The sequence below is a fragment of the Mus musculus genome, chromosome Y, assembly GCF_000001635.26.
Source record: "Mus musculus strain C57BL/6J chromosome Y, GRCm38.p6 C57BL/6J".
NCBI lineage: Eukaryota > Metazoa > Chordata > Mammalia > Rodentia > Muridae > Mus > Mus musculus.
In genome coordinates this window covers 84748042-84773321 of record NC_000087.7, presented here as the reverse complement: position 1 = coordinate 84773321, position 25280 = coordinate 84748042, and the positions used below count along the sequence as shown (strand labels likewise).

General features: G+C 35.2%; 1 protein-coding gene across 1 annotated transcript; it reads right to left on the bottom strand.

Moving 5' to 3' along the window:
* Positions 1-615: 615 nt before the first annotated feature.
* On the bottom strand, positions 616-25215 carry Gm21409 (predicted gene, 21409). The gene is made up of 9 exons (XM_030251619.1): positions 25098-25215; positions 19699-19765; positions 19002-19036; positions 11920-11986; positions 11300-11334; positions 4015-4132; positions 3147-3246; positions 1005-1103; positions 616-645 (listed from the first exon to the last, which is right to left on the bottom strand). The coding sequence occupies exons 1-9, from the start codon at positions 25213-25215 to the stop codon at positions 616-618; spliced, it is 669 nt and encodes a 222-aa protein (XP_030107479.1).
* Positions 25216-25280: the final 65 nt, after the last annotated feature.

The following is a 25280-nucleotide window of genomic DNA, read 5'->3' as shown; positions in this document are numbered from 1 at the left end:
GGATGGTGGGGACATACTCTTGGAGATGGGGATTGTGGGCTTGGGGCCCTGGGAGCATGGGGGCATATAGGCAGGAGATATGGGGTGTGGAACAGTAAGAGGGGGAACTAGGAGAAGAATAAAATCTCGACTTTAAAAAAAGTATAAGAATAAATTTTAAATAATTCAACTATATTAGTGTGTGGAATTTCAATCCACGGGACTATATACCATTCACATATTCATTTAGATTTCCTTTGGAAGTTAATATAAAGATGCACTTACACTTAAACAAGAAAATGATTAAAGATATTTAAAAATAAAGAAGTTCTATTTTAACTCTAAAGGTATAACTGCTAGTTAACTTTGTAATCACATCACTGGGATTAACTTCCTTCTCAGAATCATCAGAATAACAAGGATTAAAGAAACTTTAAAACTCTGTTTCATAGGAAACAAAAAAGTTAGAGATTTTTTTTATTTGTTTTATATATATACCAGCAAGTGAAAATTTTTCATGCTTCATTTTTCTGAAGATGGGAAAGTAGAAGGGTACTTCAGATTATTCTCCATGATGGCTCTTTCAAACATAGACATTTTTTTTCTCAGTTCACCATCTACACCAAAAAGCATATCTTAGTTCTTGGTCCCCAAGTTCATCAAAACCTAAAACAGAAAAGTACCTCTTATTAAATAAATTCCCAAGGATACAAATATGAAAGATTCTGTGCAGATGATGTATAGGGTAAAGGTTAAGGTCAGGATTAGGATTAGGGTTAGTGTTAGGGTTATGTTTAATAAAGCAGGATAATTATAGTGTTATTAAAGTATGAGGTACATCTGAGGTCAAATTCCCATTTTATCATTTTATATCTTTAATAATTCATACAAAGCCATTAGGATTTTATGGATAATAGCAGTCATTTCAGTAAGAAATAATTCAAAATAATAAGTAGTTAAAACTTTATGATTATTAAAACATATTTAGATTCCTAAGGTCATTTTATGGACCATGTGCAACATACCTCCATGGACTTCTCATGCATTTCTTTAACTGCTTCCAGGGTCTGGTTCTGACTACATTTGGACAGTTTCAATGCTTGTTGTTCTTTTTGACAACTATTCTACAAATGTAAAAGGAAAACATTAGTATAACAATTCTGTTTATTTTTGTTGTTACTGCCATGCAACATGCATGGTAGTCTAACAATAAAACACTAAATGTATATCTAATACTAAAACATTTATGTGAGCAAAAATAATTCTATATGAAAGTTAAAAGGAATAGTTTTCCAACTGATTTAAAATTTTAACAACTATTTTGACTAAATATATATATATATTTACAATAATATGAAATAACATTATGCTACCAATTGTGGGGTAGGAATTTTTTTTAATGTGAAAGAGTTTTTCATAATGCACAGACTGGCCTTAGCCTCCCAAGTTCTTATGTTTATAGGCATGCACCATGTATACATGAACTCGGTAAAATCCTAGTCTTGGAAGCTTAGATTGGTTTTCTCTAGATTCCAATCTCAAGCAACATATAGAAGTAGTAACATAAAGTTCTCATTGTATTCTTTAGGGTTGCGCACAACCATGATAATTTGCATTTAAAAAAAATTAAGACAAGCCCTTTACACCTTTTCACCTTGGGCTACTACAATCCTGTTTTGCCCTTTATTCACTGTGATCAATTTTTTACCTCACATTTGCACTCAAATCATCATAATTAAGTAAAATTACCTCTAATTTGCAATGCTTATCTTTAAAAAAAGTGCACCTGCATACATTTGGAGACAAAGGGTTAATACTGGGTGTCATCTTTGATTTCACAGTACTGTTTCAGAGACAGAATCTCACTAAACCTAGAGCTCATCATTTATGCTACACCTGGTGGCTACAAAGATCTGGAGATCTTCTTTTCTCTGAACTAAATCTGAGATTGGTTGTTTTAAAATGCTCACAACCACACCAACTTTTTTTTGTTGTTGTGGTGTTGGTTTGTTTTTAGTGTTGCTAGTTTGTTGTTGTTTATTTTGTTGTTGTTGGTGGTGGTGTGGGCATTCATCCCAATGCAGGGAATATAAGCTGGGGTCTCCATGCCTACACGGGAGAAAGATTACCAATTAAACCATCTTCCAGCCCTGTAAATCAATCTTATTGGGCCCACATGCAGCATATGACACATTTAGGGATCTTTTCTTCTTTAAAACTTTCCTTCACTCATGGTAGTTTTCTTTCTACCAGTGGTTCTCTTCCTTTACTGGCTCCCTCTCACCAGCTGCCATATGCAGAATTACAAATTTTGAAGTACCCTGCTGTTCTGTCTTTAGACTCCTTATTTACAGGGATGATCACTTTCCCTTGAAATGTCATCCAGAGTCCAATGTTTAAAAACTGTCTTCAATTGGAGTATTTATTATTTATCTTTAGTTCCTATCTCTTTCCAGAACTGACTCATAATGGCAGGTTCCTCAATGCCTTCTGAGGCAAGAATGAATTTGCTGTTCCTTTCAAATTGAATACTTTCCAAACTATTAACCAGTAAATAAAATAAAATAGTTAATATGATTATCGTTGTCTCAGAACTTACTTGGAAACCAGGTGATGACTCTACAGGTAGAGTAATGGAGACGTGATCTAAAATTGTTTGCTGATATTCTTCCACAGGAAAATTCTTCCAGGGCTGTTGAGATTGTTTGTTTCCATCCTCTGTTGTTACTAAATCTTTACTAAATTTAGGACTGTAAGAACTGATTTACCAAATTGAGTTGGTTTTTTAATATAAACAACAGAGTCCAGGTGAAACCAATAAATAAGCTTTCTCTCTTCTTTGAACTCTGATATATTGTGTTTTTTTTTGTTTTTTTTTGTTTTTTGTTTTTTGTTTTTTTTTTTTTAGTCACTGGTAATCATCTCTTGATCTTTCTGCAAATGTCTGCCTCTTGAAAATTTATGATCTGGTATACCATAAAATGCCTAGTCGTTTTCATTGATATAGTATGCAATCAATAGTTTATATCTCAGTAAGACTAGAACAGAAGCAAGGATAGATAGATAATGGAACTTAATTTAGTTTCATATGCTCAACTCAAGGCTAGTTGTTCCATTCCTACTTAGTAATACTAGGTTAAATATTAAGTTTTTTTTATGGTACCAACCACTGATTTTTCTTTTTCTTCATTGAATTTCTGTACATCCATATCAGACTTCTGAAATGTAGTTATATACTGCTCACAAAATTTGTTGTTGATGTTCTTCCTGTAAAGCACAGTAACAAAAGCAGGCACATTTCATACCAATATGAAAATGAACACTCAGAACAAATTCAATTGAACATTTCATACTATAAAAAGAAAAATAGCAGTATAAAATATCTAATGGGAAATCATTATAGATTTTTCCGCTAACATATTATCAGAGAGGTTTTCATTTACGTTTTAGCTTTTCAAAATTAAAGAAATATAAACACACACAACACACACGTAACACACACACACACACACACACACACACACACACACATATATATATATATATATATATACATGTACAAAATTTAATTATATTTCAATGTGGTTTTTTTTTCATTATTTTCTACCAAATATAAGTTCTAATTTATTTTTCATACATTGCCTTAGTAAAGACAGTGCAAAACATGTCAACTAAAATATACAAATTGTCTGCATATGTAATTGTAGTTGTTCCTTTTGAATATTGTTAAACATAATAATCCATAAATTACATTCCTAAGACTATGTGCAAGACTTCTGTATTTCCACAATGAATGTAAATTAAAATTTAAATCTCATTAACATTGACTTAAAGCAGAAAATAAAATTTTCATAGATTTCTATGAATTAGATTTAGTTTGCTTGAAGGCATGATGTTATAGGGTTAACTGTTTAGACAAAATCAAAGCCACACATTTTTACTAAAGAATCAGACATGATATAATTTTTTTAAACTTCAGCCACATATAATTTTTAAAATGATACACATTTGACCCTACAAATATAACAACTCTACCTCTCTCGTTCGTTCGTTTTGCAAAATCTTTCTAATTTCTGGTTGCTGCCTTTGAAAGATTCTTTGACATAAGTTTCCATCCATTTTCTCTTTATGTGAAGCGTCTTATAAATGTCATCTATATTAAAAATAAAGAGTCATTTTGAAGAAAAATTAGATGATTCCATGTATTCAAGTAAAAATAGATATAGATAAATTTCATTCAATAATGCTATGGAAACTTAAAATTAAATGATAGATATCACAAACATGCTTCATACTTTAGAATACTTAGGGTTTGGTATGTTCAGATGAAGGATGTTCAACCTGTAAAGTCTACAGAAATGTTCCACAACATAGAAAAAAACAGTCCATGTATTTTGGATAAGAAATATCTAATCTTATCTGAATTTTAATTTCTGTAAGGAAAATAATTTTGAGCTTCAAGAACAGTTTTCAAAAGAACAAATGCACAAAACAAAGGATCAAAAGTATACTTAATTCTTCATAAGGAAACACTTTTAATAAAGGCTAATTCTTTTCCAAATCTAAAAAAGATGATGCAACTGAAAGAACAAACTTGACTGTGGAACTGTTAGACCCATTGTTTAAAATATTCAATTAAAATAAGAGGGCAACCGGTCATATTAGTTCCCATGTTAATCCTAGTATTCTGGAGGAAAAGGCAGAGAGATATTTGTGTGTTCCAGGTTAACCTGGTCAACATACTGAGTTCCAGGACAGACAGAGCTACAAATGAGACCCTGTCAGAATCAAACCTGCGTTTGATTCCTAGCACCTACATAATGTGCACAAATATCTCCAACTCCAGTTCCAGGGGATGTGATGCCCTGTTCTAAATTCTGCATGCACCAGGTACATATGTATATGACTCACAGACATACTTATAGGCAAAATACCTATATAAATAAAAATAGATAAAAATGTTAAAATCTATGTTTAAAACAATGATCTCCAAGTTTTTTTTAATCAAAATAAAATTATTTCTAAAGTGAATTGGTAATTATATTTCAGAACATATCCTTTAAAAAAACACTTGAAGAAAATTATGGTAGGAACTTTTGATCAGTAACTGCTGCAGTTCATGAAAATTGTAATGCTTCAGAAAATGTTTAGTACCTTTCTAGCATGCACAGTTAGCTTTCAGTAACTAGGATGAAGCTATATTTCGGTGTACATGTTTAATATTCTCACCATCCATAGTACTAGACAAAATCAGATTATTAAATGATTATTCTGCCTCCTCTAAATAGAGCAAATCCTTCAGTTGAAAAAAAATAATTTGGTAAAATGGGTAACTTGAAAGAAGCAAAATATTATTTTTTAAAAATATAATATTGTTTCATGGGGGTAGAGATATGGCTCAGCAGTTAAGAGTACTTCCTGTTCTTTGCAAAGGACATAGGTTTGGTGTCTAGCACTCATATGGTGGCTCACAACTATCTGACTCCAGTTCCAGGTATCTGAAATAATCAACTGATATCTGAACAACAGGTACACATGTGGTGCACATATATAACTGTAAGCAAAACACTAATACACATAAATAAGTCCAAAAATAGGTATTAGGAGCATTGTTTAGTAAGCCATGTAAAGATGTTTTTTTTGTGTGTATGATCCTAGTATTGGAAGCTTAAGCAGGAGATTTCCAGTGTAAAGACTGCATAGGTTAAATAGGAAAATGCAGGCCAGCCTGAACTACATAATGACACCATATCTCAAAGACAAGTTACTGTCTTCTGAGAAAGCTCACTTAGCATTCAGTTACATATAATTTAAAACAGATACTTTAGAATCTGAGTATCATTCTCTCATTGTTTAGTAAGTTGTCTTCCACTTACAGTTACATAATTCATTTCATAAAAAGAAAAAAAAAAAAACAATGAAGGGATTGGAGAGATGATTCAGCAGTTAAGAGCACTGGTTCCCTTCCAGCTTTCTGAGATTGGAGTACCAAAACCCACAAGGTGGCTCACTACCTATAACTTCAGTTTCAGGGGATTCAAGGCCTTCATCTGGCTTCCTCAGGTACAAGACACACTAGTTGTGCACATACACACGTGAAAGAAAAAAAAAAAACAATAACCATAACATAAAATTTAAAAATAAGTTATAAGGGTTACATTAAAGAATTCAGTTTTGCACTGTGCCATATAAAGAAGGAAGCACAGAAGACTCCTAGAAAAGAAACTGACAATATAAAATTAGCACTGGATCAATGAAAATATGTTTCATGTACAGAATTTTGTATACATATCACTTAGCTATGAGTACATGGAACTGTGAAATTGTTTACATCTATTTTTTTTTTCCTTTTAAAATTCCTTCAAAGCTGTTACAAAAAAGCCTCAGTAGTCAAGAGGGCCTACTGTGAAAAGAGGAGGTTCACAAAGTACTTTTTTTTGTTTTTTAAGGTAAGTAATGTTACTTCATGCTTATCAAAGGATAATTCATCAAAGATGAACTCACAATTCTGAATATCTATGCTCCAAATACAAGGGCAACCAAATTCATAAAGAAATTTTACTAGAACTCAAAGTACATATTGTACCCCATATAATAATAGTGAGAAACTTCAACACCCCACTCTGAGCAACGCAGAGGTCCTGGAAAAAAGAAATGAAAAAGAGACACTGTGAAACTAATGAGAATTTATGAAACAATCGGATTCATCAGATACATATATATGTATCTGTCACACACACACAGACACACACATCCAAACATGCACACATATATTGAAGCAAATTCACACACAGTTCTCACTAGATGAAGAAAAATTATTTGAAAAAAATTCAACAAACCTTCATGATAATAGTCTTGGATAGATTAAGAATTTTAAGCACATACCTAAATATAGAAGCAAACCAGAAGCCAACATCAAATTAAATGGAAAGAAACTTGATGCAATCCCACTAAAATAAGACAAGACAGGACTAGACAAGGCTTCTTACTCTTTCCCTACCAATTCACTATAGTACTACAAGTTCTAGACAGAGCAACTAGAAAACAAAAATTGGTCAAAGGAATAAAAATTGGAAAGGAATAAATCAAAATATCACTATTAGCAGATAATAAAATAGTATACTTAAGTGACCACAAAAATTCCATCAGAGAACCCATAAACCTGAAAAACAACTTCAGCAAAGTGGCTAGATATACAATTAACTCAAACAAAACAGTACCTTTCTTCTACTCAAAAGATAAACAGGATGAAAGGCAATTATGGAAACAACACCTTTCAAAAGTCACAAATTATAGTTCCTTGATGTGACTCAAACCAAGCAGGTGAAAGATTTCTATGACAAGAACTTCAAGTCTCTGAAGAAAGAAACTGAAAAATCTCAGAAGATGGAAAGGTCTCCCATGGTCATAGATTAAGTTAGTAAAAATGGCTGTCTTCCCAAAAGCAATCTACAGATTCCATGCACTCTCCATCAAAATTTAAACTCAATTCTTCGTAGAGACAGAAAGAGCAATATGCAAAACCATTCGGAATATCAAAACTCCAGAATATCCCAAAACTATTCTCAACAATAAAAGAACTTCAGGGGGAATCATCCCTGACCTTAAGCTGTATTATGCAGAAATAGTGATAAAAAATGTATGGTAATGGTACAGAGACAATGCCTTCATGAAATGGAGAGATCTAAAATATATCATCCTGTGTGATCTCAAAGGAAAAAAAAAACATGGTATGCACTCACTGATAAGTGGATATTATCCTAAAAGCTCAGAATACCCAAAATGTAATTCACAGACCACATGAAGCTGAAGAAGAAGGAAGACAAAAGTGTAGGTGTTTCAGTCCTTCTTAGAATGGGGAACATAATATTCCTGATAGGAAATGTGGAGATCAGGGCAGAGACTTAAGGAATGACCATCCAGATTCTGTCCAACCTTTGGATCCATCCCATATACAGAAACCAGACACAGTCACTATTGTGGATACCAACAAGTGCTTGCTGATAGGAGCATAATATGACTGCCTCCTGAGAGGCTCTGCCAGGGCTTGGCAAGAACAGAGGCTGATGCTCACAGCCAACAATCAGACTGATCATGGGGTCCCCAGGGGAGCAGTTAGAGGAAGAACTGAAGGAGCTGAAGGGGTTTGCAACCTTACAGGAAGAACAACAATATGAACCGAGAAGACAGACCAGAGCACTCAGGGACTAAGCCACCAAACAAAGAGGGGCACCCATGACTCTAGCGGCATATAGAGCAGAGGATGGTATTGTCAGACATCAGTGGGAGGAGAGGTCCTTGGTCCTGTGAAAGCTCCATGCCCCAGTGTAGGCAAATGCCAGGGTAGGGAGGTGGAGTATGTGGGTGAGGGAACAGGCTCATAGAAACAAAGCAAGTGTCAAATGGAATAGGGATTTCCTGGGATTAAACCAGGAAATGGCTGATATTTGAAATGTAAATAAATACACACACACTCACACACACACTCACACACACACACACACACACACACACACACACACAGATGGCTTTAACTGTGTCTTCAGGTGGGTTTACATCTAATCACAGGATGATCTAAATTTTTCCCATTCCTGCTAGTTTTTTGATAAATTAGAGTAAATGTGTCTGCATCTCAATCTCCAAATAAAATCATAGTTGCTCTTATCACAACCAAGCTCCTCAACCTTTTTCATCACAATACAAATCTAAGACAAATCTTAAATATAAAATTCTTCCTGGCTGGACAAATATTTTACTGCTACAGCAAGAAGCTCTGGTTTCAATCTTCAGGAATGAAAAATAAAAACCCCCAAAATTTAGATATAAAAAATAAAGAAGGCATGATTCCTCGGGCCCCATTACATTTCTGAGGCTGAGGACTTCAGGTACAAGGCCAGTCCAGGCTGCAATTGAGGTTTCAGACAATCCTGAGATATAGAGCTAGAGGTTACTTTCCTAAACCAAAACAACAAATAAATAAAGACAGCCTGGTCTGAATTATGTCTGAATTCCCAGCACTTCTGAGGCTGAGAGAAGCCTCTAGTATTTGAGGCAGTTTGGAACCTATATATAGAAATTTCGGCAATGTGGCATTTTCACAACACGTTAAAATGTAGACTGGTCTTCAGTTTCTTTTTAATAAATTCCTGGTGGGAAGCAGTTGCACAGAAGAGGGTTTTGTCTGTTTCATCCACTAAGTGAAGTCCAGTTTACTCACACCTCACATCCCCAGTCCCCAAGAATACTTTCAGGGTCTCCATTTCCTTGGCCTTCCTGATTTCTGCTAGGAGCTAGTCTGTTCAAACTCTTGCAGTTACAGTGAAGTTCTCAGTTTTTCTCAGCAGAGGCCTAAGTGGGAAAGGTCGATTGTGAACCTGGAAGTAGCAACTTCCTGAGTCCAGTGAGGGTCACCTAATCTCATTACTCCTGAAGAAACACCTCCAAAACTCCACCTTCATCCCCACCCAGACCCCTAGCTGAACCAGGATTAACCAACAGACAATTGACTACCTCCACTGAGACTTCATCCTACCATGATTCCTCAAGAATTTTGCTTCCTCAAGAACTCTTTGTAGCCACCATACTGGGTAACAGGGTTTGAACAGCAGGAAAATAATCTCAGCCAAGCCCATTGCTGATTGGCTGTGTTTGCACATGAGTACTAAGGGTAAGAGAGGCTCTTTCAGTCATCTGTGATTAAAGCTTCAAAAAGCGGGTAGTATTTTAACTTCCACTACTACCCAGAGGCTTTCCATTTTCTAAGTTTGCAATACTAACTTGAAAGTTAAAATAAAATGAACTCCAAAGACGACTCTCCTACTTTGTTTCAGATGAAGGGACTGTTCTGTGTAACTCTAAATTGTTTTTTTTTTGTTTGTTTGTTTGTTTTGTTTTTTTGTTTCTTTTTTTTTGTTTTTTTTTTTAAACTAAAGTGTTTTTGCATGTTTGTATTTATATAACATGTATGACTAGTTCCCCTAGAAACTAGAATAGGATGCCAAAATCCCTGGATCTAGAATTAAAAATGATTTTGAGAATTATGTGGGTTCTAGGAACTAAACCTTGGTTCTGTACAAAAGCAACAAGTGTTCTTAATTTCTAAGCCATCTTTCCATTCCTATCCTGTGTGTGTTTTAAGGTGTGCTGGACCATTTCTCACGATAGATGTTTAATTTTACTATATAATGGAGAGTATAAAAAATGACTTTGTTAATGTTGTCTATTTCCAGAAACAGAAAAACAAACAAACAAACAAACAAAACAGCAACAAAAAAACCATAATTTTAATGGATTGTGTAAATCATAAATAGTTTCAGGATAAAAATGGAGTGTATACATTTCAGTATATGGGTGCATAAGGAGGCCAGATATAGACATCTGTTTTATTCTCAATTATATTCCAAATTTCTTTTTCATTTTCAGTTTTTTTTTTCAAGTCAGGGTTTATCTGTATAGCTCTGGTTAACCAGGAACTCACCCTGTATACCAGGGTGGCATCAAAATCAAAAATCTCCCTGCCTCTGCCTCCCAACGTCTGGGATTAAGGCATGTGCCACCACTGACTGACCCAACTTAAAACTTGAGATAGGTTCTCTCTGAATATGCAGCTAACCAATGCCACTACCTCGGCTAGCCAGCAAGCTGTCTCCACCTACTCAGCACTGGTTGGCAGCCTGCATTTTAGAAGTGGATTCTAGGCCCCCACTTTTATTTTCAAGAAAAACATTTTACTAAAACAGCCATCTCTCTAGCCACTCTTCAAGGTTTGTTCTGTTGCTATAGACACTGCAATTTTTTGTTTGTTTGTTTTTTGTTTGTTGGGTTTCTTTTTCTATTTCTCTAATCATGCCTAAGTTTAGGCTCCTAAAATGCTTAGTGGTGGTTTTGCTTGTTTCCTTACAACAGCAAATTGGTTTTCTTGCTCACTTTACAATTTGCAGCTAATTTGGCACACTGGACGAACTGACATTTCATTTACTAGTCTTATTGCTGTGTTTTGTTTCTTTGGTGCTTTTTTTTTTTTTTTTTTTTTTTTTAATTTGCTGGGTTTGTTTTTTTTTGCTGGTTTTTTGTTTTTGTTTTTGTTTTCACCACTGAAGATGAAATTTATAACTTTTAATGGTGCTTTACCACTGAGCTACATCTTTAGTTAATCTTTAGTTTTGAATGTTGGATGAGAAGTTATCTGTGTGTATTTTTTAAAGAAAACTATAATTTCTGTGAAGCCTACAATTATCCCCCTATGCTATAGGTTCTATAGAGATCTGTTTCCCTCGTTTGGCCTCTTCAAGAAACAGGGAAATATTTCTAAAACACATACCTCCAGATTTATCCAACATACTGCCTACTTCATGTCTGTGAAGACAGAACAATAAAAAATTAAAGCAAGAAATATAGTAGACTGGTAGGCCATTTTTTTTACCACACACAAATCTTTACACAGAACCTTCTTTAATTTTTTATAATAAATATATAATGTTTGGTTTGGAACAAATGTCATATGCATGTAAAATATATGGTGGACTACCAACTTGAACTTGGATTATTTACTTTTAACAATTCATACGTTTACACCCCACAAGGAGTTTACTCATAACTCTCCCACAATTGCCAAGACCCTTTTTTCCCCCAGATAGTCCCCTACTTATTTTTATGATGTTTCTCCTTTTCTTTGAGTGTGTCAAAGATCACATGCAGGTGGTCCTATTGTATGAGTTCCTATGTGTTTGTGATCACAAAGTCTAAAGGATCCCAAGCTGGGCTTGAACTTAACATATATCAGCATCTGACATTGAAATGCTGATCTTCCTGAATCTAGTTTTCCAGTGAAGGTAACACAAACACTACTTTTGAAGTACTCTATTGAACTGGCAAAAAAAAAAAAAAAAAAAAAAAGAAAGAAAAAAAAGAGAAAAAAAGAAAAAGAATTGAAAATATTACCCCATGTCTTCATCTCCTTTTACTTGAGGCGATATATTTTCATCTTTACCAATTGCTGGATTATTTACTGTATTGACAATAGAAAATGTAAACATTTGAAAGTATGCAATATTAGTAATAGTTAATAAAGTACTATCAATTTGAATTTCTTTGGAAAAACTGCCCATTTTGAGTTTTTGAAACAGATTTTAAAAATTAAGTAAAATTAAGTACATCCAGGAAATCTAGGACACAAGGAGAAGAAAAAACATAAGGATAACAGGTATAGATGAGAAGTAAGATTTCCAAATTATAGGGCCAGTGAATATCTTCAACAAAACTATAAAAGAAACCTTTCCTAACCTAATGAAAGAGATGTCCATGAACATACAAGAAGCATGCAGAACTCCAAATAGTTTGGACCAGAAAAACAACAACAAAAACAAAAATCCCTGCCATCATATATTAATCAAAGCACCAAATGAACAAAACAAAGAAAGAATATTAAAAGCAGTAAGGTAAAATGGTCAAGTAACATATACAGGAATTCCTATCAGAATTACACCTAACTTCTCCCCAGAGACTATGAAAGCCATAAGATCCACGGTAGATATCATACAGACACTAAGAGAGCAGAAATAAGAGACAAAGCTATAATATGCAGTAAAACTATTTTACCATAGATTGAGAAAACAAGGTATTCCGTGAAAAAACAATATTTACACAATATCTTTGAACAAACCAAACCCTTCAAGGTTTAATAAAGGGAAAACTCCAATATAAGGAGGGAAATCACATGCTAGCAAAAGCAAGATATTAATCTTGAAGTAAACCTAAAAGAAGATAGCTACATGAACAAAATTCCAACAAAAATAACAGGAAGAAACAAAGACTTTGTCTTAGTATCTCTTAATATCAACATATTCTATTCACCAATTAGAAAGAAATAGACAAACAGACTGGATGTGTAAGCAAGACCCAGCATACCAGAAACAAACCTCAGGGACAAAGACAGACATTTCCTCACAGTAAAAGGCTGGAAAACAATTTTCTAAGCAAATGTTCCAAAGAAACAAATTTGGAGTAGCCATTCTAATATCAAATAAATTTGACTTTCAACCCAATGTTATCAAAAAAGACAAGGAGTGACACTTCATATTCATCAAAGTTAAAATTTACCAAGATGAATTTTCAATTCTAAACATTTATAGTCCAAATGCAATGGCATCCATATTCATATAAGAAACTTTAGTACAGCTCAAAATGCACATTGCACCACACACAATAATAGCAGAAGACTTCAACAACCCTCCTCATCAATGGAAAGATCCTGGAAAGAAAAATTAAAAAAGACACAGTTAAACTAACAGAAGTTATGAAACAAATACATTAGTTGATATCTATAGAACATTTTATTCTAGAACAAAAATTGTCCATTCTGCTCAGCACCTCATGACGCCTTCTCCAAAATTAACAATATAATCAGTCACAAAACATGCCTCAACAGATATAAAAATATCCAAATAATCTCATACATCCTATCTAATCACCAAGGACTAAGGCTGATCTGAAATAATAATATAAATAATTGAAAACCCATGTACACGTAGAAGGTGAACAAAAATCCAGTCAGTGATAAATCAGGTAGGGAAGAAATAAAAAAAAAAAAATAAATGTAAGACTTTTTAGAGTTTAAAAAAAATGAAGTTACTACATACCGAAAGTTGTGGAACACAACTAAAGCAGTGTTAAAGGGAATCTCATAGCTCTGAATGCCTCTAAATAGAAACTGGAGAGAAGATACAGTAGTAGGTTGACAGCACACCTAAAACCCCTTGAATAACAGGAAGGAAATTCACCCAAGAGGAGTTGAAGGCAGGAACTAATCACACTCAGGGCTGAAATCAAACAAGTGGAAACAAAGGAACTATAACATAAAATCAAACAAACTAGGAGCTGGACCTTTGAGAAAGTCAACAAGATAGATAAAACATAAGCCAGACTAATTACAGGGCACAGGGAAAATATCAACATTAACAAAACCAGTAATGAAAAGGGAGACATAACAACAGATACTTAGTAAATCCAAAAAAATCATCAGATCCTACTATATAAGCCTGTAACTTAGCAAAAGTGGAAAATCTGGATGAATTGGACAATTATCTAGACAGATGTCAGGTACTAAATTTCAATCAGGTTGAGATAAACCCTGTAAACTCTCCCATAATCCCCAAAGAAATAGAAGCAGTCATTAAGAGCTACCCCCTCAAAAAAAAAAAAAAAAAAAGCCCCGTATCTGATGGGTTTAGTACAGATTTCTATCAGGCTTTCAATGAAACACCAATACCAACAATCTTCAATCTATTATGCAAAAACAAAAGAAAATGAACACTACTTAATTTGTTCTATGAAGCCACATTTACTCTTATACCCAAACCATACAAAAACCCAATGAAGACAGGATACTTCAGACCAATTTAACTTATAAATATTGATGCAAAAATACTCAATAACATCCTGTTAAACACAATCCAAGAACACATCAAAATGATCATCCTTCATGATCAAGCGGCTTCATCCCAGGGATACAGGAATGGTTCAATATATGGGAATCCATCAATGTAATCCAATATGTAAAGAATCTCAAGGAAAAAAAACACAGTATTATCTCATTAGACGCTGAGGAATCATTTAAAAAAAATCAACACACCTTCATGATGAAGTCTTGGATAGATTCAGAAAGCAAGGCCCATAACTAAACATAGTAGCAAACCAGGATCCAACATCAAAATAAATGGAGAGAAACTCGATGCAATCCCACTAATATATGACAAGGCTTCCCACTCTCTCCCTACCTATTCACTATAGTACTAGAAGTTCTAGCCAGATTAAATAGACAACAAAAAGAGGTCAAAAAGTTAAAAATTGGAAAAGAACAAATGAAAATATCACTATTAATAGGTAATAAGATAGTATATTTAGTGACCCCAAAAAAATCCTCTAAAGAACCCTTAAGCCTGAGAAACAACTTTAGCAAAGTGATTGGATATACAATTAACTCAAATAGATCAGTAGCCTTCCTCTACTCAAAGGATAAACAGGCTGAAAAGGAAGTTATGGAAGCAACACTCTTCACAATAGTCTCATATTTTAATACCTTGGTGTGACACGAAAAAAGCAAGTCAAAGTTCTGTAGGACAAGAACTTCATGTCTCTGAAGATAGAATTGAAATTCTCAGAAGATGGAAAGATCTCCCATGGCCATAGATTGGTGTCCCAAATAATTTAGTAAAAATGTCTATCTTGCCATAAGTAAGCTCTGATTCCATGCCCTCTCCATCAATATTCAAACTTAATTCTTTATAAAGATAGAAAGAGCAATATGCAAAATCATTTGGAATAACGAAAATCCAGGATATTGTAAAACTATTCACAACAATAAAAGAACTTCAGGGGGAATCATCCCTGACCTCAAGCTGTATTATAGAGAAATAGTGATAAAAATGTATAGTGACCATAAAGAAAAAATGACTTCAGGAAGTTCACACGAAAACGGATATGTCTAAAGTATATCATCCTGTATGAGGTAACACAATCCCAAAGGAAAAAATATGGTATGCACTCACTGATAAGTGGATATTATCCTAAAAGTTCAGAATACCCAAAATGTAATTCACAGACCACATAAACCTTAAGAAGGAAGAAAAAAGTGTGCATGTTTCCGTCCTTCTCAGAATGGGGAACAAAATACTACTGGGAGGAAATATGGAGACAAAGTGCAGGGCAGAGACTGAAGGAACGACCATTCAGAATCTGCCCCACCTGTGGATCCATCCCGTATATAAACACCAGACCCTGTCACTATTGTGGATACCAACAAATGATTGCTGAAAGGAGCCTAATAAGGCTGTGTCCTTAGGGGCTCTGCCAGAGGTTGGCAAAAACAGAGGCTCATGCTCACAGCCAACAATCAGACTGATTATGGGGTTCACAGTGGAGGAGTTAGAGGAAGGACTGAAGGAGCTGAAGGGGTTTGTAATCTTACAGGAAGAACAATAATATGAACCAAGCAGACCGCCCCCCTCCCCCCAGAGCACTCAGGGACGAAGCCAGCAAACAAAGAGGGGGACCATGGCTCCAGCTAAATACATAGCAGAGGATGTCCTTGTCAAACATCAGTGAGAGGAGAGGTCCTTGATCATGTGAAGTTTGGTGTCCCAGTGTAGGCAAATACCAGAGCAGGGACATGGGTGTTGGTGGGTGGGAAAACATGCTCATAGAAGCAGAGGGAGGGTGGAATGGTAAAGGGAATTTCTGGGGTGAAACCAGGAAATGACTAATATTTGAAATGTAAATAAACACACACACACACACACACACACACACACACACCTAATATGATGGCTTTAACTGTGACTTCAAGTGGGTTTATATGCAATCACAGGATGATCTAAATTTTGGTCCCATTGTTGCTAGGGTTTTGATAAATTAGAGTAAATGTGTTTGCATCTCAATCTCCAAATGAAATCATGGTTGCTTTTATCATAACCAAGCTCCTCAATTTTTTTCATCATAATACAAATCTAAAGCAGATCTAAAATATAAAGTTTTTCTGGCTGGACAAATATTTTACTGCTACAGCAAGAAGCTCTGGTTTCAATCTTCAACAAGGAAAAAAGGAATAAAAAACAAACAAACAAACAAACAAACAAACAAACAAAAATTTAAATATAAAAAATAAAGAACACATATTTCCTCAGGCCCAGGTACATTTGTAAGGCTGGGGACTTCAGTTTCAAGGCCAGTCAAAGCTGCAGGTGAGATTTCAGACAATCCTGAGATATAGAGTTAGAGCTTACTGTCCTAAACCAAAACAACAAATAAATAACAACAACCTGGCCTGAATTATGTCTGAAGTCCCAGCACTTCTGAGGCTGAGAGGAGCCTCTGTATTTTGAGGCAATTGGAGCCTATACATAGAAATTTCGGGAATCTGCCATTTTAACAACAGGTAGAGGTAAATGAAGACTGGTTTTCAGTTCGTTTTTAATGAATTCCTGGCAGGCAGCAGCAGCTAAAAGAAGGTTTTAGTCTGTTGGCTCCACTAACTGACTTCCAATTTACTCACTCCTCACCTCCCCAAGCCCCAAGAAGACTTCCAGGGTCTCCAATTCCCTGGCCTTCCTACTTTCTGTTAGAAGATAATTCTGTTCAAACCCCTGCCCTTAGCGAAGTTCTCTGTTTTTCTCAGCAGAGAACTAAGTGGGAAAAGTTGATTGTGAGCCTGGAAGCAGTACCTTCCTGAGTCCAGTGAGGGTCACCTCCTCTCCTTACTCCTAAAGTAACACCTCCACCCCTCCACCTTCTTCCCCACACAGGCCCCCAGCTCAAACAGTATTAATCATCTTTCAACAGACAATTGACTACCTCTACTGAGACTTCTCCCTACCATGCTTCCTCAAGAACCTTGCTTCCACAAGAACTCGGCTTGATGACTACCACAAAGCATACTGGGTAACAGGGTTTGGATAGCGGGAAAACAATCTCAGCCAAGGCCCTTGCTGATTGGCAGTGTTTGCACATGTGTACTAAGGGTGAGAAAGGCTCAATCAGTCGTCTGTCATTGAAGAGCAAAAAGGAGGTAGTATTTTAGCTGCCACTACTACCCAGAGGCTTTCCATTTTCCAAGTTTACAATACTAACTTGAAAGCTAAAATAAAACGGACCCCAAACAAGACTCTCCTACTTTGTTTCAGATGAAGGTGCTGTTGTTTGTAATTTTCAATTGTTTTATTTATTTAAGTAATTTGTTTTTGCATGTTTGTGTTTATAAACATGCATGTGTGGTGCACATAGAAACTAGAAGAGAATTCCAAAACCCATGGATATAGAATTAAAAATGGTTTTGAGCCATTGTGTGGGTCCTAGGAACTAAAACTTGGTTCTGTCCAAGAACAACAAGTGCTCTTAATTTCTAAGCCATCTTTCCATCCCTGTCCTTTGTGTCTTTTAAGGTGTGCTGATCATTTTTCTTGAAAGATGTTTATTTGTACTATACAGTGGAGATTACAAAATTATAACACTTTTTTAATATTGACAATTTGCTCATAGAGAAAAAACAAAAAGACAAAAACCATCATTTTAATGGATTGTGTAAATCAGATAAAGAGTATTGTAAAAAACTGATGCATATACATTCCAGTATAAGTATGCATAAGAGGGCGACAAATAGACATTTGCTGCATTCTCAATCACATTCCAACTTCCTTTTTTTTTTTTTTTCAAGGCAGGGTTGTAGTCCTGGACCTCACCCTGGTTACCAACTGCTGGGATTATGGCATGAACCACCTCTGACTGCCCAAATTTAAAACATGAGACAGGTTCTCTCTGAATCTGCAGCTCACCAATGCCACTAGCCTGGCTAGCCAGCAAGCTGTCTCCAACTACTTTTCACTGGGTTGCAGCCTGCATTTTTAAAGCCGATTTAAGACCCCCTCCTTAATTTATATACTTTCAAATAAAGCACATTACCAAAACAGCCATCTCTCTAGCCCCTCTGAGAGGTTTGTTCTCTTGTGGTAGCCACTGTATATTTTTTTTTTATTCTCTAATCATGCCTAAGTTTAGGCTCCTAAAATGCTTATTGCTGGTTTTGCTTGTTTCCTTACAAGAGCAAACTGGGTTTCTTGCTCATTTTACAATTTGCAGTTAATTTGGCAAACTGGACAACCTAACATTTCATTTGCAAGACTTATAACTGTGTTTTGCTTGTTTGGTAGGATTTTTGTTAATTTGGTGCATTTGTTGGTTTGTTTGGGGTTTTTATTGTTATTGTTTTGTTTTGTTTCTTTGTTTGTTTTTGTTTGTTTATTTTTGCCACTGAAGATGAAACTCATCACTTTTAAATGGTGATTTACCACTGAGCTACATCTTCAGCTACTCTTGCATTCTGAATGTTTGCTGAGAAGTTATCTCATATGTGTTTTAAAGGAAACTACAATTACTGTGAACCCAAAATTATCCCCTTTTGCTATACAGTCTAGAAATCTGATGCCCTCTTCTGACCTCTTTAAAAAACAGGTAATACCTCCAAAAACACATACCTTCAGATTTATCCAACATACTGTCTACTTCATCTCTGTGAAGAAAGGAAAATAAAAAAAATTAATGCAAGAAATATAGTGGACTGGTAGGCATTTTTCTTACCCACACAAAACTTTAAAAAGAACTTTCTTTTAATTATTTATAATAAATATATAATGTTTGGTTAAGAACAAATGTCATATATATATATATATATATATATATATACATATGTATATGTATGTGTATATATATATATGTATGTATGTATGTATACATATATATATATATATATGTATATATATATATATGTATGTATGTATGTATGTATATATTACATGGTGGAGTATCAAAGTGATCTTGTATCCTTTACTTTTACCAATTCATACATTTACACCCACAGTAGTTTATTCATTACTCTCCCACTCTTGCTGAGACCCTTCTTCTTGCCAGATGGTCCCCCTCTTATTTTCATGATTTTTCTCCTTTTCTTTGTGTGTATATCTTGGAAGATCTCAGGCAGGTGGTCATATTATACTAGTTGCTATGTGTTTGTAATCACAAGGTCTGAAGGACCTCAAGCTGGGCTTGAACTCAACATATAGCAGTGTCTGATTTGTATTGCTATCTTCCTGAATCTACTTCTCCAGTGAAGGTAATACAAACACTACTTATGAAGTAATCTATTGAGCTGGCAAAAAATATTGAAAATGTTACCCCATATCTTCATCTGCTTCTGCTTGAGGCGATATATTCTCATTTTTATCAAATGCTGGGCTCTTTACTGTATTAACAATAGAAAACAGAAACATTTGAAAGGATTCTATATAAGTAATAGTTAATAAAGTACTATCGATTTGAATTTATCTGGAAAAACTCTCCATGTAAATTTTTGGAAGAGATTTTAGAAAGGAAATATTTACACCGAGAAAATCCAGGACACAAGGAGATGACAAAACTTAAGGATAATAGGTATCAATGACAAGTAAGTTTTTCAAATTTAGGGACAGTGAATATATTCAACAAAATTATAGAAGAAAACTTCCCTAACCTAAAGAAAGAGTTGCCTATGAATATACAAGTAGCCTACAAAACTCCAAATAGTTTGGACCACAAGAGAAATTTCTTCCATCATATAGAAATCAAAACTCCAAATGCATAATAAAAAAAAAAGAAAAGAAAAAGAAGAATATTAAAAGCACTAAGGGAAAATGGTCAAGTGACTTATAAAGGAAATCCTATCAAAACTATACCTAACTTATCCCCAGAGATTATGAAAGCCATAATATCCAGGGCAGATGTCATACAGACCCTAAGGGAAAAGAAATGCCAGACAAGGCTACTAGACGCATCAAAAAATTTTACAATAGATTGAGAAAACAAGGTATTCTGTGAAAAAAAAAAACGATATCTACACAATATGCTCGAACAAATCCAGCCCATCAAGTGGGTAATAATGGGAAAACTCCAATATAAGGAGGGAAATTACACTCTAGAAAAACCAAGAAATTGATCTTGAAGCAAACCTAAAAGAAGAAAGCTACATGAATCACATTCCAACTCTAACAACAAAAATAACAGGAAGCAACAACTACTTTTCCTTAATATCTCATAATATCAGCGGACACAATTCACCAATAAAAAGACATAGAATAACAGACAGGATGTGTAAGCAAGACCAAGCATACTAGAAACAAATCTCAGGGACAAATACAGATATTACCTTAGAGTAAAAGGCTGGAAAACAATTATCCAAGGAAATGTTACAAAGAAACAAGTTGGAGTAGCCATTCTAATATCAAATAAATTCGACTTTCAACCCAAAGTTATCAAAAAAAAAAAAAAAGAGGAGGGACACTTCATATTCATCAATGTTAAAATTTGCCAAAATGAATTCCCAATTCTGAACATTTATACGCCAAATGCAATGTCATCCACACTCATAAAAGAAACTTTAGTAAAGCTCAAAAACACACATGAATAGAGCATTAAAAGAAACCTTGACTAAATTGGTTTTAGAGACCTGCAGAAAAGATTATGCAGCTCTTTTTCCCTTCATCTTGTTCTGAGTATGGAACACCACAGGGAAATTTAAACTTACACCATTCGAACTCCTCAACTGGCCCCCCCCTTTAACAGAAGCAGGTGGAATGTTTGACCCTCATGTTTCTTTTTCAGAACTCCCACTAGCTCACTTGAAGGACCTACAACTGGTCAGAAAACATGCCTTGGAAATGTTGAAACACAATAAAAAACTTAAACAAAAACAAAAAAACAAAAAACATACGAACCAGAAACCATCTTGGTGCCACATAAATTTCAAACAGGATTACCTGTCCTGGTCTGGTGCCACCATTCTGGCAAACTTGAACTCAGATCAAAAGGACTTTCCCTGATGATTCTCACAAGCCCTGCTGCCACACCTCCAGCATGTGCCCAGTTCTGGCATCCAGCCTGCCATGGCCCACTGGCCTGGCACTGCTCACACACAGTGGGCACTGCACAGGAACCTCCCTCCCTCCCTCCTCCCAATTGCAAGAGGCTCTTTTGTCTCATTCAATGGGCTTCTGAGGTTCTCAATCTTACATATCCTAAAGCTGTGACCTCATGTTGGCTTTGTTTGGCAGCTTGGCCAGAGGTTTAATTTTCTAACTTATAAGATCAGAACTATGTACTAGAAGGAGTGGGAAATGTGAGACGACAACTTAGAGCGTTTCTCCCTGGAAGGTAAAGCACCTGGACATTCTCCAAGATTGTTTTCCCTGATTTATAAAAATACAGCCAGAAAGAGACTCTATGTTCTCTACAGCCACCAAAATCCTTTTGGTTTCTGAGCCTTACAGCTAGAGATTCAAAATTGGAGTTTTGACAAGGACATCTGGGCAGAGAAGAACACTCCTCCCATCTCTTCCCAACTCCTCCAAACTCTCCTCCCAACTCATCCCAATTCCTCAGCTAGCTAATAAAAACCTTCTTCTGTCACATCTCAGAGTCATACGCCCCTGCCCTGCACAGTGGAAGGAGTTTGTCCTTAGCTAGCTGATAATAAAACCTCTTGCAGTTTGCATCAGGTGTCGATTTCTCTCAAGTCATTGGGGTGCTGGCCAGCTCATCCCGGGACTTTACTGGACTTGAGAGGAGGTCCATCTTCGGGGTCTTACACATGGAGACCTAATACCAAAACTCTTCAAACTAATATGCAAAATCAAAAGAGAAGGAACACTATTGAATTTGTTCTATGAAGCCAGATTACAATTATATTCAAACCATACAAAAACCCAATGAAGAAAGGAAACTTCAGACCATTTTCCCTTATGAATTTCGAAGCAAAAATACTCAATAAAATCACTGCAAACCAAATAAAAGAATACATCAAAACGATCATCCATCATGGTCAAGTAGACTTCATCCCTGTAATGCAGGGATGGTTTAATATATGGAAATTTGTCAACTTAATCCACTATAGAAACAAACTCAAAGACGAAAACAACATGATCACCTCATTAGATGCTGAGAAAGCATTTGACAAAACACAACACCCATTCATAATAAAAGTCCAGGAAAGGTCAGGAATTCAAGGCCCATATCTAAACATAAAAAAAAAATACAATAGACAGCAAACGAGTAGGAAACATTAAACTAAATGAAACAATCTCATTAAAATCAGGGACTAGACAAGGCTGCCCACTTTCTTCATACCTATTGAATATAGTAGTTGAAGTCCTAACCAGAGCAATTAGACAACAAAAGGAAAACAAATGAATACAAATTGGAAAGGAAGAAGTCAAAATATCACTATTTCCAGAATATATGATAGCATGTATCAGTGACCCAAAAATGCACCAGAGAAATCGTAACCATATATATGACTTCAGTGCAGTAGGTGAATATAAAATTAACTCAAACATATCAGTGGCCTTTCTCTACTCAAAGGAAAAAGAGGATGAGAAAGAAATTTGGGAAAACTCACCCTTCACAATACTCACAAATAATATAAAATAGCTTGGTGTGACTCTAACTTAGAAAGTGAAAGATATATATGATAAAAACTTCATGTCTCTGAAGAAAGAAATGAAACAAGATCTCAGAACATGGAAAGAACTCCCATGCTCATGGATTGGAAGGATTAATATAGTAAAAATGGCTGTTCTGCCAAAAGTAGTTTATAGATTCAATATAATCCCCATCAAAATTCCAACTCAATTCTTTACTGAGTTAGAAAGGGCAATTTACAAATTCTTCTGGAATTTGAAAAAAACAAACAAGCAACAACAACAACAACAACAAAAAACCAACAACAACATCAACAACAAAAAACAAAAACCTGGTATAGGAAAAACTATTCCCAACAATAAAAGAACCTCTTGTGGAATCACCATGCCTGACCTCAAAGTGCACTACAAAGCAATTGTGATAAACACTACATGGTACAGGTATAGTGGTAGACAGGTAGATAAATGAAATAGAACTGAAGTCAGAGAAATAAACCTTTAGTCACTTGATCTTTGACAAAGGAGCTAAAACCATCTAGTGGAAAGGAGACAGCATTTTCAACAAATGGTGTTAGTTCAATTGGCAGTTAGCATGTAGGAGAATGTAAATTGATCTATTCTCATCCCCTGTGCAATGCTCAAGTCTAAGTCGATCAAGGGACTGCACATAAAACCAGAGACACTGAAACTTATAGAGGAGAAAGTGGGGAATAGCCTGGAATACATGGGCAAAGGGGGGATATTCTTGAAAAAAAAAATACTACCAATGTCTTGTGCTATAAGATTAAAAATGGACAAATGGGACCTCATAAAACTGATAAGGTTATACCCAGAAGTTCAAACTTGTAATAAGGAAACATGCTTCACTTTGTCCATAGCAGCCTTTTGTATAATAACAAGAAGCTGAAATGAACCCAGATGACTCTCTTTAGAGGAATGTATATAGAAAATATGGCACATTTACTTAATGAATTACTACACAGCTATTAAAAACAATGAATTCATGAAATTTTTATACAAATGGATGGATCTGGATGATATCTTCCTAAGAGAGTTAACCCAATCACAAAAAACACACATGATATTCACACATTGATGAGTGGATATTATCCCTGAAGCTCAGAATAACCAAGGTAAAATGTGCAAAACCCATGAAACTGAAGAAGGAAGACCAAAGTGTGGATATGCCGTTCCTTCTTAGAATGGGGAACCAAATAATCATGGAGGGAGTTACAGAGACAAAGATTGGAGCTGAGAATAAAAGAATACAGAGACTGCCTCACTTGGGGATCCATCCCATATACAACCACCAAATCTACTGAAGATGCCAACAAGGGATTGGGTGCAGGAGAATGATATAGTTGTCTCCTGAGAGGATCTGCTAATGCCTGACAAATAAAAAAGTGGATGTTCACAGACATCCTTTGGACTTAGCACAGGGTCCCCAATTATGGAGCTGGAGAAAATACCTAAGGAGCTTAAGGAGTTTGCAGGCCCCTAGAAGAAAAAACAACATGAACTAACAAGTTCCCCACAATTCCATGGGATTAAACCACCAATCAATGAAAACAAATAATGGGATATATGATTCCAGCTTCTTATGTAGCAGAGGATGGACTAGTCAGGCATCAATGGGAGGAGAGACACTTGTTCCTGTAAAGATCCTATGCCCCAGTATGGGGGAATACCTGGGTTAGGAATTGGTAGATGATGTGTTGGGGAGATGGGGGAGAGGGGAGAGGACAGGAGATTTTTTGGAGTGGAAACTAGAAACGGGGATAATATTTGAAATGTAAATAAGGAAAAGTTATAATAGAAAAAGAAAGGAAATAATTTATTTGCAAGTTTTATGAAATAAATTCATGTTTGGCAAACATATTATACGAACAATGTTCATGTCTTTTCTTGAGGTGAAATCAAGAAAGTTCTTCTCTCTCAACATATGCTGATATAGTTCCAAGAGTAGGTTTATGTGCTGCAAAACCTTGTATATAGGAATAGAGAGATATAGGTAAAATTAGAAATGAAGTATATGTAAACTCTTAACAAAGACTTCTTCCATTTCAGGTGACTAGGTAAAGTCTAATGAACTGCAGGACACAATTAATACTGGAAATGCGATACCTTCTGAAAGAGCCTCCTCTGAAACTTTTATGTCATCGTCCTCATCATCAAAGTCCAAAAGTAATAAGTAACCTTCCTTTGGTATCACCTTCAATTTCTTAAGAGCCATTCTTCTCATAAGAACTCAGTAGTCTTCTTAGTTTAAAAAAAAACAATAAAAATAAAAAGGAAAAAAAAAAGAAC

What these genes read in the sequence shown, in the direction of transcription:
- Gm21409 (XM_030251619.1), bottom strand. Translation starts at nt 25,215, where the DNA reads ATGAGAAGAATGGCTCTTAAGAAATTGAAGGTGATACCAAAGGAAGGT. An exon ending in AAAACGAACGAACGAGAGAG is followed by an intron (nt 3,247 to 4,014) that starts GTAGAGTTGTTA and finishes TGTGCTTTACAG; the next exon opens with GAAGAACATCAACAACAAAT. An exon ending in TGCATGAGAAGTCCATGGAG is followed by an intron (nt 646 to 1,004) that starts GTATGTTGCACA and finishes TTTCTGTTTTAG; the next exon opens with GTTTTGATGAACTTGGGGAC.